The sequence below is a fragment of the Phocoena sinus genome, chromosome 1 (genome assembly GCF_008692025.1).
Source record: "Phocoena sinus isolate mPhoSin1 chromosome 1, mPhoSin1.pri, whole genome shotgun sequence".
NCBI lineage: Eukaryota > Metazoa > Chordata > Mammalia > Artiodactyla > Phocoenidae > Phocoena > Phocoena sinus.
In genome coordinates, this window is record NC_045763.1 from 116,778,223 (window position 1) to 116,799,969 (window position 21,747).

A 21,747-nucleotide genomic window follows, 5' to 3' on the forward strand; every position below is an offset into this window, starting at 1 on the left:
TGGTTAAGATTCACCTTCTCCTTCTTGAAAACAAGATGAACATTTCTGAGTCTGCTTTGCTTCTGCGTCTTAAAGGATGTGCAAGGGCGTGATTCATAGTTTTGAAATAAAAGAAGTCTCCAGTCGATCCCTAAACAAATTGTTTTCAAGCATCAAATGAAAATTTCAGAATACAATATGCATTGATGGAGGGGAAGACATGCATTAGTCTTTGAAGAATGGGGACGATTTAAATAAGAGCAGGAAAAGAGGAAGGGCATTCCAGGTGACAAGGAGGAAGAGTAGGTGAAGTGGGAATGTACATGGTTATACAGTGGGGGTGGGGGGAAGGAAAATTAGATGATTCTACTATGCATAGGAAATTGTAATAGATGGCCACAGAACAAGAATATTTTAAGCAAAGTTAAGTAAATCCAAAGATCAACTTCAGTCCACTGGGAAATGTATCCGCAGGTTTACAGCTGAGAATGAAGTTCAATCAATTTCAGAAATGTGATTAAACTGCTTTACTAAAATTATGCAACTTTTATTCTTCTACTTTTCCGATTTAGTGACCACCCAATGAAGAGGGAGAACCACACTCTCACCACTGAGTTTGTTTTGCAAGGTTTCTCCAGCTTCCACGAGCACCAGCTCACTCTTTTTGTGGTATTTCTTACACTGTACATCTTAACCCTAGCAGGTAATATAATCATTGTGGCCATTATCCGTATTGATCATCATCTCCACACCCCCATGTGCTTCTTCCTCAGCATGCTGTCCAATTCAGAGACTATATATACATTGGTCATTCTCCCAAGGATGCTATCCAGCCTCGTGGGTATAAGCCGGTCTATCTCACTGGCGGTTGTGCCATACAGATGTTCTTTTTTGTAACCTTTGGGATCACTAACTGCTTCCTGCTCACAGCAATGGGATATGACTGATATGTGGCTATCTGCAACCCCCTGAGATACACAGTCATGATGAACAAGAGGGTGTGCAACCAGCTGGTGTGGAGGGTCTGCAGCATTGGGCTGATTGTAGCTATGACACAGGTGACACCTGTATTTAGGTTACTTTTCTGTGCAACAAAGGTGGCCCACTTCTTCTGTGACATCCGACCTGTGATGAAGCTATCCTGCATCGACACGACTGTCAATGAGATTCTGACTTTGATCATCAGTGTTTTGGTGCTCGTTGTGCCTATGAGTCTGCTCTTCATCTCTTAAATCCGCATTCTCTCTACAATCCTCAAGATCGCCTCAGCCGAGGGCAGGAAGAAGGCCTTTGCTACCTGCGCCTCCCACCTCACTGTGGTCATGGTCCACTATGGCTGTGCCTCCATTGCCTACCCCAAGCCCAAGTCAGAGAACACCAAGGATCAGGGTCAGCTAATCTCAGTGACCTCCACTGTGATCACCTCCCTGCTGAACCCTGTGGTGTACACCCCAAGGAACAGAGAGGTCAAGGATGCTCTGCTCTGGGCCATCGGAAGGAAGCTTTCCTGACAATTTGGGAACTGTTCTTCTGAGGCTCTTAGCACCCATTCTAAGCAGAACTATGAGGAGAAGAGCCCCATGTACTTGGCTCCCAGAGACCTGGCCCATAAGGAGGAGGAGAAGAGAGGAACAGAAACAGCATCTAACCGGGAGTCTGAAAGCTTTAAATATAGCCCCTGGACAAAGTGCTGGCCCCATTTTTGTGGATAGTTAGATAAACGAGGACAGTATATGCCTGAAGAAGAGGTAGAGGAGTAATGTGGACCAAGGATTTTTCATTGGCCTTTTGGTTTTCTTGTGGCTCTCCACTTAATGAAGACAACAGGGAGTCCCTTAGAAAAAACAGAATCCAGGACACACATTCTTCCCTATAATCCCTTCCTTCCTACTTAAGAGCATGAGAATTGCTCAACTTGGAGTCTCTGTCGCAATCTGCTTGTACATGACATATCAAGTCATAAATCACTGTGTGGACATGAAAAGTGGCCTCAGAATGAGATAGCCCAGGGGAAACAGATTTCCTCTCCCAGCTGCTTTAATTTATCCCAGTTTCTAGCAAAACTGTTTATTAAAGATGGTGACCACAGACAGTTTAATTAGAGATCCTAGCAATTCCAAATCTTGTCAGCCATATTAATAGCCGTTTGAGGACACATTCCAAGATCCTACTGGGTCAGTTCAGCTGCTGTTAATTCAGAAAGCATGTAATGGGTAACAGGAATGAACCAGGCTGTGGGCTAGATCCTGGGGAAGGAAAGATGAAAAAAAAACCTAATGCCTGGCTTCAAAAAACTCAACTCTAGTGGCAAAGACAATTTTTTATTTTTTTGCAGTACGCGGGCCTCTCACTGTTGTGGCCTCTCCCATTGTGGAGCACAGGCTCCGGGCGCGCAGGCTCAGCGGCCAAGGCTCACGGACCCAGCCGCTCTGCGGTATGTGGGATCTTCCCGGACCGGGGCACGAACCCGTGTCCCCTGCATCGGCAGGCAGACTCTTAACCACTGCGCCACCAGGGAAGCCCCACAAACATTTAAAGATATAGTTTCAATTCTTTATGTCAAGTGATATATACAAAAGATCGAAGGGGAATGGGAGGGAGGGAGAGAAAGAAAGAGAAACTCTGTTGGAGATGCCAGGGAAGTCTTCAGAGAGGAGGTGATCTGTAATCTGGACTGGTTTTAAAACAGTTACAGGAGACTGTCTGATGGGCAAATTGTTGAAGGAGAAGAATTCCAAAACAAAGAAATAATATTTCACATGTATGAAAGTTAAGAGAAATGTTTAGGAAATGGAACGTGACTTGGCATGCTGACTTCAGGGTACAAGAAAGGAAATGAAGGGAGATAAGACCAGAAAGTTGGTTGGAGTCAGATTGTAAAGGCCTTGTTTGTTGAACTAAGGAATTTGGCTTTAACTTTTAAACAATGGGAATCATCTAAGACTCAGGAAAACTCGGATTCAGTTTATGAGGCATCTACGTGAACTTTTGGCATCCTTATTGTCCTTACCTAGATCCACTGAGACATCTAAGAAGTTGTATTAATCTATAGACACTAAGCCGAGAAAATCACGGGGGCAAAGAGAATGAGACTAGAGTATTTAGAGGTCATACACAGAAATAATTATGCACTTAGGATGAAGCTGAATCAGGCAATCACAGAGAGCAGGAGAGCAGAGGCTGATCGAGGAATTTCAAGTAGATTTGGGGTTTGGGATCCAAATGAGTACCCAGTGAACAAGAACAAGGAACTAGCTGTCAAGTCAGTGACTAGGCTAGACCTCAGACTTGGGGTCATGATAGCTCCAGGACACAACTTTCACTAGAATTAAACGGTGGGCTCAAAACTCAGAAAAGCCTTCAAAAGAAGATACAGAGACCCAAATAGCACATGTATCTGCTCTCCAGACCATAACAGAACTACCATGCCCTCTCTCAGGGTCTATAGAGGCAATGGTAAAAATCAAACTATACCTAAAGTTCCCTAAGAATATAAGGTGGCTGAAAGAAATGAAGAGAAGTTGTTAACTGGCAAATAAAAGAACTGAATAATTAAAAGCAAAGTATTGCAGGCAAAGTGTTTGACAGTCATTCAATAAACATACATAGAATCTTTACTATATGCCAGATACTGGGCTAGACATGGAAAATATCAAGATAATTCTGCACTAATCCTTGAACAAAGGAGCTCCCAGTCTAGCAGGGGATATGGGCTTATGCAGAACTCACCATAATACAATGTGATAGAGAAATGGATAAAGTGTGCTTAATGTTTATGACAAAGACATAAGCCTTGGGATATATTTTTGTGATTTATATAAAGCTAATCTCATCAAGCCAGAAAGGGCCCTGCATACTGAGGTTCAGTGAAATAAATGTTTGTTACCTGGGCAATAAGGCTGTCTTGATCTAAGTATGGGGCCATCTCCTAAGGCCGAGGGCTATGTGGCTGTGGACGGCCTCATGCAGAGTAACTTATCACTATGGACTTCTAGAACATTTATTACCCAGGTTTTCCAGAAAACTTGTTTGAATGGAATAGCTTCACAGTCACACATCATAGAATCATATGTTTTCAATAGCCCTTGTCACACCCCATCAAGGTCCCGGCCACAGAACTTTTTCTGACCTGCTCAACAGTTCCAGCCTCTCACTGAATATTTGGCTGGATTAAACAACCCAAGAGGAATCCTCCCTGTTCCCCAGGATTATTTTGGTTACTACTCATGCTCAAGATCATCTTATGGCAAGCAACTCTTCCATGATATGGTCCTTAACACAAAACGCTTTCCCAGACATCATCTCACTAGGTCCTCAGAACAATCCTAGGAAGGAGGCAGGGATAAGGCTCTCAAATCTACAGATAATAAGGCTAAGACAGAAAAGGGGTGAAGGCAGAATTGAACTTGCACCACTTAGCTGGCATTTTCTGTTTACCCAGAGTATATCACTACCCAAGGGCAATTCATAGTATGGATAGTAATGTACCAGAGAAATCAAGCTAAGCAAAATTCAAATTCCCCAGGGCCTCAAACTTCCCAAATAAAGCAAAACCTCATCCCTGAACCTTTTTCAAAAGAGAAGAATCCTCTATGGAATAGCCACCTGGGATCCTCATTCTAGCCAATGCAGACCCCCAAAGGAAGAGCATTTCCAGCAGCAGTTCAAGCTGTAGAGTCTTATTCACATAGAACCAGTTAAGATTTTAGGGAACATGAGTATCCACTTTCTCCAGTATTAAATCAAATCAGAGAAAAGCATTTGGAACTTCACAAGCAAACCTGGCCCTTACTTAAAGAGGTTAGGTCTAGTGCTAAGTGCTGGGAGTACAATAGTGAATTATGCTAAATATAATATAGGTAATATATAAAATGCATACTATAATATATAAAATATAATATATAACATATATTTGGCAGACTGATGACTGCTAAATGAAAATTTTAAACAGGTAATGAGAGCACAGAAGTAAGAAAACTTTAGTTCTAATTAATGTTTTTGAATCAGAAATACTGGAAGACAAATTCAGGTTCTTGGCCAGTCACCCAGTTCACTTCTCCTTCATCATGTATCACACCCTATTAGCAGTAGAGAGTGAGACTATGTAGTAGAGAGATTTGAAGTCTCTACTGTGGCCAATAGCTCTTTTGCTTGTTAGAAAACCTCCAACATCTCAAGCTTTAACTTTGGTAAGAAACTCAATTCCAACTCCAAGAAAAATAAATATTCTTTATCTCTATACTTTCCCACCCCTATTGAGCAAATCCTATTTGCTTAGCCAAATCTACTTCTCTTTGGAGGAGAGTTCTCTTTTGGTGAATGCTGGGACCCCATGGTGAACTTTGGTTTGGAGCCCATTTGTACCAGTCACCCACTGCAGCTGCAACATGAGGAATAAGACTTGAAGTCAGTAGACTGATTTCAAGCCCTGGGTCTCTCACTTATTAGCTCTGTATTCTTGGCTGAGTCACTTAAATTTCCTCTCAATTCCACAAGGTCTTGTGAGTGAATCTAACCACCATCTCATTCAGGGAAGTGTGGGGAGATGCAAGGCCTTTAGGATGAAAGTAAAAACGAGATGAGATGGAGGGAATGCAGGAGAGAATACTGAAATAGACTGCTGACTCATTTCTCTAGCCTTTCACTTGGTTGTTAACTTTTTTTTTAAGTGAAGTACACTTGACATGTTATATCGGCTTCAGGTGTACAACGTAGTGGTTCAACGTTTATATACATTATGAAATAATCTCCACAATAAGTTTAACAACCATCTGTCATCATATAAAGTTATTACGATATTGTTGACTATATTCCCTATGCTGTACCTAACATCTCCATGACTTATTTATTGTATGACTGGAAGTTTATACCTCTTAATCCACCTCACCTATTTTGTCCATTCCCCTACCCCCATTCCCCTTGGCAACCACCAAGTTTTGTTTTCTGTAACTATGAATCTGTTTCTGTTTTGTTTGTTTACTTGTTTTGTTTTTTAGATTCCATATATAAGTGAAATAGTAAAGTATTTGTTTTTCTTGGCCTCACTTATTTCACTTAACATAGTACCCTCTATGCCCATTTATGTTGTTGCAAATGGCATATTTCATTTTTTCCGTGTGTGTGTGTGTGTGTTTGTGTGTGTGTGTGTGTGTGTGTGTGTGTGCGTGTATCACCTCCTCTTTATACTTCTGTCTGCCAGTGGGCACTTAGGTTGCTTCCATATCTTGGTTATTGTCAAATTATGCCGCAGTAAAAAAAAGCGGTGCATATACCTCCTCAAATTAGTGTTCTCATTTTCTTTAGATAGATACCCAGGAGTGGGATTGCTGGATCATATAATAAATGTATCTTTAATTTTTTAAGGAATCTCCATACCATTTTCCATAGTGGATGCAATTTACATTTCCACCAAGTGTATAAGGTTTCCCTTTTCTCAACAACCTCGCCAACACTTATTATATTTACTATCTTTTTTTTATAGTAGCCATTCTGACAGGTGTGAAGTGATATCTCATTGTGGTTTTGATTTGCATTTCCTGATAACCAGTGTTACTGAGCATCTTTTCATATGGTCTGTTGGCTAAATGTCTATTCAGGTCCTCTATCCATTTTTTAATCAGACTGCTTGTTTTCTTGTATTGAGTTGAATGAGTTCTTTGTACATTTTGGATATTAACCCCTTACCAGATATATCATTTGCAAATATTTTTACCCATTCAGTAGGTTGCCTTAATGTTTTGTTTATGGCTTCCATCACTGTGCAAAAGCTTTTTAGTTTGATATAGTCCCATTTGTTTATATTTAATTTTGTTGTTCTTGCCTGAGGAGACAGATCCAAAAATATACTGCTAAGACCAATATCAAAGGGATTTTACTGCCTATGTTTTCTTCTAGGAGTTTTATGGTTTCTGGTCTTACATTTAAATCTGTTATCTATTTTGAGTTTATATTTGTATACAGTATAAGAAAGTGATCCAATTTCATTCTTTTGCATGAAGCTGCCCAGTTTTCCCAACACCATTATTGAAGAGGCTGCCTTTTTCTCACTTTATATTACTACCTCATTTGTCATAGATTGACCACATAAGCATTGGTTTATTTCGTGGCTCTCTATTCTGTTCCATTGATCTATGTGTCTGTTTTTGTGCCAGTACTACACTATTCTGATTACTATAGCTTTACAGTGTAGTTTGAAATCGAGAAGCATGATACCTCCAGGTTTGTTCTTTTTCAAGATTTTTTTGACTATCTGCAATCTTTTGTGTTTCCATACAAATTTTAGGATTATTTGTTATACTTCTGTGAAAAATGCTATTGGTATTTTGCTAGGGATTGCATTGAATCTGTAGACTGCTTTTGGTAGTATGGTACTTTTGACAAAATTATTCTTTCAATCCATAAACACATTATATCTTTCCATTTATTTGTGCCATCTTCTATTTCTTTCATCAATGTCCTATAGTTTTCAGAGTACAGGTCTTTCACCTCCTTGGTTAAATTTATTCCTAGGTATTTTATTCTTTTCAATGCAATTGTAAATGAGTTTTCTTAATTTCACTTCCTGATAGTTCAATATTAGTGGATAGAAACACAACAGATTTCTGTATATTTGTATACTGCCACTATACTGAATTCATTTATTAGTTCAAATAGCATTTTGGTTCAGTCTTTAGGTTTTTCTATTTATAGTATCATGTCATCTGCAAACAGTGACAGTTTTAATTTTTCTTCTCCAATTTTGGTTCTTTTTATTCCTTTTTCTTGTCTGATTGCTGTAGCTAGGACTTCCAATACTATATATGTCAAATAAAAGTGGTTAGGGCTTCTCTGGTGGTGCAGTGGTTGAGAGTCCGCCTGCCGATGCATGGGACATGGGTTCGTGCCCCGGTCCAGGAAGATCCCACATGCCACGGAGTGGCTGGGCCCGTGAGCCATGGCTGCTGAGCCTGTGTGTCCAGAGCCTGTGCTCCACAATGGGAGAGGCCACAACAGTGAGAGGCCCGTGTACCACACACACACACACAAAAAGTGGTGAGATAGGTCATCCTTGCTTTGTTTCTGATATTTGAGGAACTGATTTCAGCTTTTCACCATTGAGTGTGATGTTGGCTGTGGGTTTGTCATATACGGCTTTTATTATGTTAAGGTATGTTCTCTCTACATCCACTTTTTTGAGAGTTTTTGTCATAAATGGATGTTGAATTTTGTCAAGTGCTTTTTCTGCACCTCCTGAGATGATCATATTATTTTTGTCCTTTTTTTTGTTAATGTGTTGTATCACATTAATGGTTTATGGATGTTAAGCTATACTTGCATCCCTGAAATGAATCCCACTTGATCATGGTATATGATGTTTTTAATGTATTGTTAAATTAGATTTGCTAATATTGTGTTGAGAATTTTTGCATCTAAGTTCATCAGGGATATTGGCCTGTAATTTTCCTTTTTTTGATGACTTTGTCTGGTTTTAGAAGTAGGGTAATGCTGGCCTAGTAAAATGAGTTTGAAAGTATTGCTTCCTCTTCAATTTTCTAGAATAATTTGAAAAAGATTGGTATTAACTCTAGAATTTGGTAGAATTCACTTGTGAGGTCATTGGGACCTGGACTTTTGGTTTTGGGGAGTTTTTAGATTAACAATTTAATTTCATTACTATTTATCAGTCTATTAAGATTTTCTATTTCTTCATGCTTCAGTCTTGAAAAATTATATATTCGTTGGAATTTACCCATTTCTTCTAGGTTGTCTAATTTGTTGGCATATAATTGTTCATAACAGTCTCATGATGCTTTGTATTTCCTTCATGTCAGTTGTAATTTCTCCTCTTTCATCTCTGATTTTATTTATTTGAGCTCTCTTTTCTTCTTGATGAGTCTGGCTAAAGGTATGTTGATTTAATTTATCTTTTCAAAGAACCAACTCTTAGTCTCATTGACTTTTTTCTATTGTCTTTTTAGTCTCTGTCATATCTACTTCCACTCTGATCTTTATTATTTCCTTCCTTTTATTAACTGTGGACTTTGCTTGTTCTTTTTTCTCTGGTTCCTTTAGGTGTAAAATTAGATTGTTATATTTGAGATTTTTCTCATCTCATAATGGAGACCTGTATCATTATAAACTTCCATCTTAGAACTGAGTTTGCCACATCCCATGGATTTTGGAAAGTTGTGCTTCCATTTTCATTGGTCTCAGGTAATTTTTACTTGGTTCTGTTTTTCAGAGTTTTTTCTTGTAGTTGATTTCTAGTCTCATGCTTGTAGTCAAAAAGATGCTTGATATGATTTCCAACCTTCATTACATTTACTGAGACTTGTTCTGTTGCCTAGTGTGTGATCTATCTTGGAGAATGTTTCATGTGCATTTGAAAAAAAGGTGCATTCTTCTATTTTTGGATGGAATGCTTTGTATATATCTATTAAGTTCATCTTATATAATGTGTTGTCTAAGTCCAATGCTTCCTTATAGATTTTCTGTCTGAATAATCTATCCATTGATGTAAGTGAGGTGTTAAAGTCCCCTACTATTATTGTGTTAATGTCTATTTCTTTCTTTATGTCTGTTAATATTTGCTTTGTGTATTTAGGTGCTGTAATGTTGGGAACATAGATATTTATATGTTATAACCTCTTGTTGGATTGATCCTCTTATTTATCTATTTTTTATTTTTGGCTAAGTTGGATCTTCACTGCTGTGCAAGGCTTTCTCTAGTTGTGGCGAGCAGGGGCTACTCTTCGTTGCAGTGTGCAGGCTTCTCATTGCAGTAGCTTCTCTTGTTGCAGAGCATGGGCTCTAGGTGTGCAGGCTTCAGTAGTTGTGGCATGTGGGCTGTAGAGCACAGACTCTGTAGTTGTGGTGCATGAGCTTAGTTGCTCCACTGCATATGGCATCAAACCTGTGTCCCCTGATTTGGCAGGCAGATTCTTAACCACTGCACCACAAGGGAAGTCCCAGATTGATCCTTTTATAATTATGTAATGCTCTTCTTTGTCTCTTGTTACAGTTTTTGTTTTAAAGTCTATTTAGTCTGATATAAATATTGCTACTCCAGCTTTCTGTTTCCATTTGCATAAAATATCTTTTTATATCCCTTCACTTTCAGTCTGTTAGTGTCTTTAGGTCTAAAATGAGTCTCTTGTAGGCAGCATATAGATGGCTCTTTTTTTTATCCACACAGCCATCCCATGTCTTTTGATTGACACATTTAGTCTATTTACATTTAAAATAATTATTGTTAGGTATGTGCTTATTGACATTTTGTTAATTGTTTTCTAGTTGTTTTGTACTTCTCTGTTTCTTTATTCTTCTCTTGATCTCTTCCCTTGTAATTTGATGACTATCTTTAGCTTTATGTTTGATTTCCTTTCTTTTTTTGTATATCTATTAAAATTTTTTGTTTGTGGTTATCATGAGGTTCATATATAACAACCTATACATATAGCTGTCTATTTTAAGTTAATGATCTCTTAAGTTCAAATACATTCTAAAAGCCCTACCTTTTCCCTCCCCTCCACCACCACATTTTATGTTCTTGAGTTCAGATTTTATATCTTTTAGTTTTACGTATCCCTTAAGTACTTATTGTACATATAGGTTATTTTACTACTTTTACCTTTTAACCTTCATATTACCTTTGTAAGTAGTTGGTTCATTATATTTACCATATGTTTGCCTTTACCAGTGAGACTTTTTCTTTCATAATTTTATTTCTAGTTGTGTCCCTTGGGTGTTTTGCACTACTTCGTCTTTCAGATCACTGATCTGTTCTTCTAGATCATCTAATATACTGTTGATTCCCTCTAGTGTATTTTTCAATTCAGTAATTGTGTTCTTCTGCTCTGATTGGTTCTCTTTTGTATTTTCTTTTTGTTGAAGTTCTCACTGTGTTCATCCATTTTTCTCCCCAGTTTTGTGAGCAACTTTATGATAATTATCTTGAACTCTTCATTGGGTAGATTGCTTATCTCTATTTTGTTAAGTTCTTTTTCTGAGGTTTTATCTTGTTCTTTCATTTGGAACATACTCCTCTATCTTCTCATTTTGCCCAATTCTCTATGTTTATTTCTTTGCATTACATTCATTACCTCTCCTGATCTTAGAGAAGTGGACTTATGTAGGAGATCTTCTACAGAGCCCAGGAGCACAGACCCCCTGCTACCAAAGCTGAATGCAGCAGGGGTGTTCCCTACATGGGCAGCATACGCCTTTCTGGTGTGGCAGGGCTGACTGTTGCAGACACATTAGTATGCAGGGCTGGCCCCCAGCTCATCTGACTGCAAGATCCTGCCTCATGTAGTTGATGTGGGCATGCTGGTAGGTGAGGCATGTTCCCAGTATGGCTGGTTGTGAGGCCCAGTAGCATACTACTGCAGCACATGCACTGGTGGACAGGGAAGGACCCTGGTGTGAGTGGCTGTGTGGCACAGCAGCATGTAACAGCAGCAGGCTCACTAGTGGCCGGTATTAGGCCCTGACATGGCTACCTGTGAGGGATGGCCATGTGCAACTGCTGCCCATGTGCATGACTGGTCATGTTGTTGTTGGTGTTCTATTAGTGCAGTTCTCTGGTGGGCAGGGCAGGCCCCCAGTGCCGTTGGCAGCAAGGCCCAGCATCACCTGACTACCACAGGCATGCTGGTGGGTGGGGAAGGCCCCCAGTGTTAATAGGCTAGAGGGGGAATTCCAAAATGGTACCTGTCAGTGCCAATGTCATCATGGTAGAATGAGATCACAAAAATGGCTGATGTCAGCAACTCAGTCATCAGGGGTAGTCCCAGCTGCTTCTTGTTTCTCTGGGAGGCTCTCCAAGATCAGTGAGTGGGCCTGACCCCACTACCTTTCAAACTGCTGCCTTTGTGCTAGGACTCAGAGCAAGTGAGGTTTTGCATGCAGTGTTAAGAGTGGAGTCTTAAATTCCTATAGCTTTCTTGAACATAAGCCCTGCAGTTTTTCAAAGCCAGGTATTTTGGGGCTTGTCTTCCTGGTCCTTGACACCTGGGCTGGGGATCCCAATGTAAGGACTGGACTACTTGCTCCTTGGGGAGGACCACCATGGTTTTGATTTTCCTCCTATTTGTGGGTCACCACATTGGGAGTGTGGGTGCTAACTAGACCTTTTCTCTGTGTCTCCTGTTTTGTTGCAGTTCCTTCTTTATATCTTTAGTTGTGAAAAATCTTTTCTGCTAGTCTTCAGATCACTCTTAGAGATAGTTGCTCTTTAAGTAGTTATAATTTTGGTATGCCCATGGGAGGAGGTGAACTCAGGATCTTCCTACTCTGCCATCTTGATCCAGAACCCCTGTAACTTCTTGATTTAGTATATTTATAATACAGAACAATGTAGACTCTAGGATTTTTCTTACTGGGGAAGTCTAACTAAAGTTCTTATTTCTAATCAAACTAGGAATGAATGGATACTAGTGTTTACTCCATATAAATTTATTTAATCAGAGGAAAATGAACTTGGAAGTTGTCACTCCATCCTTATAGCAATAAAAGCTGGACAAACTGAAAGTCAAGAACTTTTCTTGGACGTACCAGAGAACTAAGGTTGTAGGTCAAACTGCCAACTGGATATCTAGACAGATGGCTACATCCAGAGAGACACAGTTGAAATATTCTTATCTGATGCAGGAACCACTAAAGCCATAAATCAGAATTCTTAAGTGGTAATTTCAATGAATCGCTGCAGGCTGAATATAGACTAACTTGAAAGTGAACAGCTCCTAGGAGTTGCAATCTTAGGGGAACCCCCACACTTTCATGCATCTTGCCTTCAGGAATCCTACCAGATTCTCATAGTGAAGATTCAAGAATGATCCCTTCATGGCTCTAGCAGGGGAAAGGGAAGAGTAATTACTGTAAAATATATTCAGATCCTTCTCCATAACAAAGACCTACAATGTCAGGGAAAACAACCTTGCTACAGCCTTATCACAGGTTCTGGAAGGAAATTCCTCCATCCAATCAACTCCAGCCCTTCCTGTGTCAATGAAGTGGGTGGGGCGGGGAACAAAGTTAACAGAGGTCAGAAATTCAAGGAAATATATAGGGAATTCCACAGATGGGGAAGGGAGTGAGGACCTGGAGAAAATACTGGAGAAACACAGGTGAAGGTCATGATCCTGAAACACTGGCCCACTTAAAGATTGAAATTGAACAGGAAGATAATAAACTTCTCCCTACACCTTACCACCATACCAACAGGGGTTCAGTGAAATAACAGTGAATTACAACAGAGAGGGCTGCAAGACACAGACTATACAAAGAGAGAAACCAACAAGGACACTAGAGGAATTTGAAGCCCCTGGCCAGATTAACATAAATCTTCCCTTTAAAACATTAAATTCCTATTTATATCACTTCCTGTTACTCAGTATAACATGACTAGCTTATAACAAAAAATTACCAAGTCAAGCTGAAAGAAAAAAAAAACAGTCTGAAAAGATGAATCAAGCATCAGAATCAGATTCAGATATATCAGAAATTTGGAATTATCAGAGAATTTAAGTAACTATGGGAATTTAAAATATATGTTAAGGGCTCTAAAGGGAAAAGTAGACAGTATGCAAAAACAGATGGTTAATGTGAGCAGAGAGAAAGTCTACGAAAGGATAAAAATAAATCCTATAAATCAAAAACAAGGTAATAGAAATGAAGAATACCTTCCATGTGCTTATGATTAGACTGCACACCACCAAGGAAGGGATTAGTGAGTTTGAAAATTTGTCAATAGAAACCTTCCAAACTGAAATGTAAACAGAAAAGAAAGGAAAAAAAAAAAAAAACATAACATCAAAGAACTGTGAGATATACAAAAAAATATAACATATTTGTAACTCCTGTTGGAGGAGAAGGAAGAATACAACAGAAGATACACTTGAAGTAATATTGCCTGAGAACTTTCCAAAATTGATAACAGCCATCAAACTACAGATCCAGGAATCTCAGAGAACATCAAACAGGATAAATATGACCCCTTCCCCAAATAAAAACAAACAAAACACTTAGGGATATTATATTCCAACTACAGAAAACCAAGGACAAAGAAAAAATCTTGAAAGAAGCCAGAGGGAAAAACGAACACCTTACCTATAGAAGGACAAGGGTAAGGATTAATACAAATTTCTTGTCAGAAATCATATAAGCAAGAAGAAGGTAGAGTAAAATATTTAGTGTTCAAAGGAAAAAGCCATCCACTTAGATATTTACATAGAGCAAAGTTATTCTTCAAAGAAAAATATCCATCCACTTAGATATTTATACAGAGCAAAATTATTCTTCAAAAGTGAAAGAGAAATGAAGACTTTCTCAAACAAAAACTGAGAGAATTCATTGCCATCAGACCTGCCCTTTAAGAAATGTTAGAAGAAGTTCTTCCTGAGGAAGAAAAATGATATAGATAAGCATAAAGGATCAACCTAAACAAAGGAAGAGTATAGAGAATAAATAAAAGTACATAAAATATAATACTTAATTTTCTTATTCTTAGTTGATCTAAAAGATAATTACTTGTTTAAAGCAAAAACAGTAACAATTAGTGGAATGAATGAAAGGAATGTCACAAGGAACAGAAGGGAGGAACTGGTAATACTCTGCATAACATGTGAAGCAATACAGTGTTATTTGAAGATGGAGTTAGATCAGTTAAAAGTGTATACATAATATAAATCCCAGGGTAACTATTAAAAATGTTTTCAGAAGAAAAATTGGTATGTTAAGAGAAGAGACAAAATTGAATCACATAAAATGCTCAATTAAAATCACAGAACACCAAAAAGAGGGAAAAAAGAAATAAAGAATAAATTCAATGAATAGAAAGTAGTTACAAACATGGTAGATATTAACCCAAAAATATCAATTCACTTTAATTGTTTAAATACATCAAATAAAAGATATATCATCAGAGTGGATTTTAAAAATAGGATAAATCTATAGGTTGTTTACAAGAAAGCCATTCAGATAGCTTAAGGAGATAAAGAAAAAGATATGACAGGATAACACTAATCAAAAGAAAGGTGCAGAAACTGTATTAATTTCAGACAAAGTAGAATTCAGAACTAGGAAGATTATCTAGAATAAAGGGTATTATATAATAATAAAGAGATATATTCTACAAGAAGACATAGGAATATTAAATGTGTATGTACCTAATAAAAGAGCATAAAAATATCAATACATAAGGAAAAACTTAGAAAAGAGAGAGATGAATCTATCCTATTATAGTTGAACACTTTACCTTTCTGTCAATAATTGATAGACTAAGCAGGCAATACATTCGTAAGGTACAGAGGAACTAAACAGAACTATCAATCAATTTTATCTTAATAGTTGACATTTATAGGATTGACATTTATAGAATCCTCAATCTAAGAACAGTGAAATACAAATTTTTCTTAAGCTCACATGTAATATTCACCAAGACAGACCACATTCTGGGCCATAAAACACAACTAATTTGAAAGAATAGAAATCACACTAAGTATATTCTCAGACCAAAATGGAATTAAACCAGAAATCAACAACAGAAGAATAGCTGGAAAATTCCCAAGTACCCCAAAGATTTCAAAATTTCTAAATAGCTCATGAGTCAAAGAAGAAGTCTAAAGATAAATTTTGAAAATATATTTTGAAATTAATTAAAATAAAAATTATCAAGATTTGTGGGTTGCAGAGAAAGCAGTGCTTAGAAGGAAATTATAGCAGTAAATTCATACATTAGAAAAGAAGAAAAAATAAGCATCAATAACCTAAGTCTTGTCTTAGTAAACTAGAGAAAGAAAAGCAAATTAATCCTAACACAGGCAGCAGAAATAATATTAGAGCAGAAAATAATAAAATTGAAAACAGAAAAATAATAGAGAAAATCAACAAAGCCAAAGCTGGTTATTTGAAAAGATCAATAAAATTGATAAACCTATGGCCAAACCAACCAAGAAAAGAGAAAAGACACACATTGACAATATCAAATGAAGGTGGGGTCATAACTACTGACCCACTGATATTAAAAGAATTATAAAGGAATATGAAAAACTCTTTGCCCAGAAATTTGATAACTTGGATGAAATAGGTCAATTCCTTGAAAGACACAAAGTACTACAACCCATGTGAGAAGAAATAAAGTGAATAGCCTCATATATGTTAAAGAAATGAATTAATAATTAATTGTTTTCCAAAAATTAAAGTGCCAGGGTCAGATGGTTTCACGGATAAATACTACCAAATAATTAAGGAAGAAATAATACCAATTTTCCACAATCTCTTCTAGGAAGCAGAGGCAGAGAGAACACTTCCTAAGTAATTCTATGAGGTCAGTATTACCCTAATACCAAAACCAGATACAGACATCAAAAACAAAAAAAGAAAAAGAAAGGAAAAATAAACAGCTGACTAATACTTCTCATGAATATTAATGAAAAAATCTTCAACAAATACGAGCAAGCTGAATCCAACAATGTATGAAATAAAGTATACATCATGACCAACTGTGATTTATTCCAGGTATTCAAGGCCAGTTCAAGATTTGAAAATCAATCAATGTAATCCACCAAATTAGGGGGCTAAGAAAGAAATTATATGATGTCAATTGATACAGAAAAAGCATTTAACAAAAGTCAATATCTATTCCTGAAGTAAAACTCTCAGCAAAAGAGGAATTGACAGAGGAAATTTCTCAGTTTGATAAAGGACATTTTTAATAACTTACAGCTAACTTCATACTTAATAATGAGATATTGGATGCTAGCCTCCTAGATCAAGAACAAGACAATGATGACCCCTCTTGTCACTCATATTCAATGTCATATTAGAAGTCCTACCTTGTGCAATAAGACACGAAAAAGAAATAAAAGGTATACAGATGGGCAGGAAGAAATAATACTGTCTTTATTCACAATTGACATGATTGTTTATTTAGAAAATCCCAAAGGATCTACAAAATTCTTCCTGAACTAATGAATATGGCAATATCATAGAATAAAAGGTCAATATACAAAAGTCAGTTGTTTTCTTATATCCCACCAATGAAAAATCAAAATCTAAAAAGAAATATTTACAAAAATGTCAAAAATAATAAAATACATATAAATCCAACAAAAATGTATAGGATCTTTATGTGAAGACTATAAAACACTGATAAGAGAAATCAAAATGATCTAAACAGACAAAGACTATGTTCCTGGATTAAAAGACTTATAAAGATGTCAGTTCTTTCCAACTTGAGCTATAGCTTCACACAATCCAAATCAAAATCTCAGTAAGCTATTTTATAAATAACAAACTGATTCTCAAGATTGCATGGAAAGGTAAAATATATAGACAACACAATACAGAAGAAAAAACTTGATCTGAAAACTACCTAATTTTGAGGCTTACTATAAAGGTACAATATTCAAGACTGAGTGGTACTGGTGAAGGAAAATATAGATTAATGGAACAGAACAGAAATTCCAGAAATGACCTACATAAAATATAGTCAACTGACTTTTTTACAGAGGCAATTCAGTGGCAAAATGATAATCTTTTTGACAAATGGTGCTGGAATGGTTGAATACCCATATATCAAAAACAACAAAAACCCCTAGATACAGATGTTACACCTTAGACAAAAATTAACTCAACATGGATCAGAGACTTCAAATGTAAAATGCAAAAACTATAAAACTTTTACAAGAAAATATAGGAGAAAATTTCTTTAACCTTGGGTTTGGTTATGACATTTTAGATACACCTGTAAAATTATGATCCATGAAAAAAACATGGTAAGTTGGACTTTATTAAAATTGAAAACATCTTGTGAAAGACACTGCTACAAGATGGTAAAACAAGTCACAGACTAGGAGAAATATTTCCAAAACATTTATCTGATAAAATACTTCTATCTAAAATATACAAAAAACTCTTAAAGCTCAGCATTAAGAAAACAAGTAATCCAATTTAAAAAATGGGCAAAAGAGCTGACAGCTCATAAAAGAATATCTACAGATGGTATAAACATATGAAAAGATGCTCAGCATCATTTTTCATTAGGGAAATGCAAATTAAAACAGCAGTGAGATATCATTACAAACCTATTAGAATGACTAAAATCCAAAAGAGTGATAACAACAATTCCTGGTGAGGATGCAATGCAGCAGAAACTCTCATTCACTGAGGGTTGAATGTAAAATGGCATAGCCACTTTGAAAGAGAGTTTGACAGTTTCATTCAAAAGCAAATATATTGTCACTATATTATCCAGCAACCACACTGGTAGGTATTTGTCAAGTGAATTAAAACTTCTGTCCACACAAAAACCTGCACACAAAGTTTATAGTTGCTTTCTTCACAATTGTCAAAAACTGGAGGCAACCAAGATGTCTTTCAGTACGTGAATGAATAAACAGTTGTACATCCATACAATGAAATACTATTCAGAGATAAAAAAAAATTAATGAGCAATCAAACCATTGGAAGACATGGGTATATCTTAACTGTATATTGCTAAATGAAAGAACCCAGGCTGAAATAGCTATACATTGTATGGTTCCATTTATATGACAGTGTTCAAAAGGCAAAACTGAAGAGACTACAAACAGATAAATGGTTGCCAGGCATTTGAGAAGGAAGGAAGGTTGAACAGAAGCATATGGAATTTAGTGACACTATTCTGTATGATATTATAATGGTGGGTACATGACACTATACATTTGTCAAACCCATAAAACTTTGCAGTAGAGTGAACCTTAATGTAGGGAAATGAAAGAAAAATCATTTAGGAAATTGAGATCCCAGAATGCAATGCAAGCTGAAGAAAAATAATCTAACTGTATTACAGATGTACAAAACAACCTCACTGAAGCGGGCAAGGGAAAGGTGCTAACTGAAGTATTTTGGAAATGAGTGAAGTCTGTAGGACTAAAGGCAAAAGGAACTACACATAAGCACTCTCTTCTAATGTTTAAAACTGTTTCCCACAGGGGTTCAGGTTAAGAATTCTTAAAGTGCTGTAAATTTATACTGGAATTGAACAATTAAAATATGGATGCCAGATGGTGGAAACCAGATTTTTCACTGTTAGGGTGGGAAGTTACAGACAAGCAAGAGGAGAAGGCTAGAATGATCTACATGGTAATGGCTTATGGAAGCCCAGATCTTGGTTTCTAACACCAATCTCCAATAAGAGGAATTATCCTTAGATAAATGGTTGGTTGTAGAACTAGGTCAGTAAATATACACAATGAGCCTGCAGCATCTTGTAGTGCCTAAAGGTAAGAAAGCGTTAAAACAGACAACTCAATGATTTCGGTTTGTCAAAGGGACAGAAGAGCCAACTGAAAGAGCTTCCAATAGCCAAAACTGGAACAATCTAACATATAAAGTAGTATTGGATTATAAACCAAAAGATAAAATAAATAACCACAAGTTCATACTGAAATGGCATAAATAAATTACTGAATAACTAAGTGGGGGAGAAGAGATGAATCTCCTGGGCAGAACTCCAAATAATTTTTACACATACTCCACCCTCAAGGAAGTGGAGCATAACTTCCTCTTATTAAGAGCAAACTGTACATAGTGATTTTCTTCCAAAGAGTACAATTAAACAGTGAGATAAAAAGAGTAACTTAATTCAGAAATCTATAAAACACTACCTCATCCAGGTAATCAAAATTAACATCAACAGTGATAAGTCATATTGATAGCATGCTCCCTAAATACAATGTGATGAGAATGGCACTTTTTCTCTGTGGTCTTTCTCCCAAAATCTATAACACCTGGTAATTTTCCTTTCCCTGAAGTTTACTTTAACTGGTATTAATATAGACACTCCTATATTCTTTTGATTGATTTTTGCATTATTATTATCTTCCATCCTTTTATTTTCTACTGGCCAGTATCATATTTAAAGTTAGTTTCTACTAGACAGCATATGGTTGGGTCATGTTATTAAAGCCACTCTACTGATCTCTGTTTTAATGTGGTATATTTAGAATATATTTATACCATTTACATTTAATGTAATTATTGACATGTTAGGTACAAGTTCACTATTTTATATTTTGTTTTGCATTTTATCTGTTATTTTCTTTTTCATGCTTTCCTGTGTGTTAATTTAACATATTTCAGAATTCCATTTTGACTTTTCTATAGCATTTTGAGTGTATCTCTTTATATAGTTCTTTTAGTGGCTGCTCATTAGGTAAACAACAAAGAATGGAGTTGATAGATCATATGGTAAGTATACATTTAACTTTATAAGAAACTGCCAAACTGTTTTCCAAAGTAACTGCACCAATTTGCTTTCCCAATATGAATTCAAGTTGCTCTCCATTCTTGTAAGCTGTTGGTATAGTCGCTATTTTTTAGTTTAGCGATTCTGACAGGTATGCAGTTGTAGTATAGTGATTTTACTTTGTATTTCTTTAATGGGTAATAACATTGAACAACCTTTCATGTATTTATTTGTCATTCTTATATCTTTTTGGTGTGGTGTCTGTTTAAATAGTTTGACATTTTTAATTGGATTGTCTTCCTACTCTTAAATTTTGAGAGTTTTTTATACAGTCATCCCTTGAATGTGGGGGATTAGGGGTGCCCACCCTCCACACAGTCAAAAATCTATATATAACCTTGCAGTCTGCCCTCCATATCTGCGTTTCCACATCTGTGGATTGAACCTACCATGGATCATATAGTACTATAATATGTATTTATCGAAAAACATCCACGTATAAGTGGACCCCCACAGTTCAAACTAATGTGTTCAAGGGTCAACTGTATATTTTGGATACAAGCCTACTGTGAGATATGTTATTTGAAAATATTTTATTCTAGTGTGCTGTTTGTCTTTTACTTCTCATTAGTTACTTTGACTAAGCATTTCTTAAAATTTTTGATAAAGTTCTGTTTAATAATTTTGTGTTTAATGATTATGGTTTTGGTATTGTGTCTGAAAACTTGTTGCCTAACTCCATTTCATGAAAATTTTCTAATAAAAATTTCATAGTTTTAGGTTTTACATACAGTTCTAGGATATATTTGTGTCAATTTTTGTATAATATATGAGGTTTAGGTCAAGGTTCACTTTTTTACATATGGGTATCTAATTGTTCCAACATCCTTTGTTGAAAAGTTTATCCTTCTATGAAGAGCAGTATGGAAGTTCCATTAAAAAAAAACAAAAAACAAAAATAGGGCTACTATGTGATCCTGCAATCCCACTCCTGGGCATATATCTGGAGAAAACCATAAATTGAAAAGATACATGCACCCCAGTGCTCACTGCAGCACTACTTACAATAGCCAAGACATGGAAGCAACCTAAATGTCCAACAACAGATCAACAGATAAAGAAGATGTGGTATATATATATATATATATATATATATATATATATATATACAACAGAATATTATTCAGCCATAAAAAAGTGAAATAATGCCATTTGCAGCAACATGGATGAACCTAGAGATTATCTTACTAAGTGAAGTAAGACAGACAGACAAATATCAGATGATATTGCTTATATGTGGAATCTAAAAAAAAGAGAGATACAAATGAACTTAATCTACAAAACAGAAATAGACCCACAGACATAGAAAACAAACTTATGGTTACCAAAGGGGAAAGGAGGGAGGGATAAATTAAGGGTTTGGGATTAACAAATACACACTACTATATATATAATAGGTAACCAACAAGGGCCTACTGTATAGCACAGGGAACTATACTCAATATTTTGTAATAACCTATAAGGGAAAAGAATCTGAAATCACTTGGCTGTACACCTGA

General features: G+C 36.4%; 1 protein-coding gene across 1 annotated transcript in view; it reads left to right on the forward strand.

Annotated features, from left to right (window-relative positions):
* Positions 1–561: 561 nt before the first annotated feature.
* The window catches only part of LOC116760030 (putative olfactory receptor 10J6), a 140,671-nt gene continuing 119,485 nt past the window's right edge, over positions 562–21,747 (forward strand). The window contains 2 exon segments of the mRNA XM_032644222.1: positions 562–841; positions 844–1,054. Coding sequence (XP_032500113.1) covers positions 562–841; positions 844–1,054 — 491 coding nt within the window.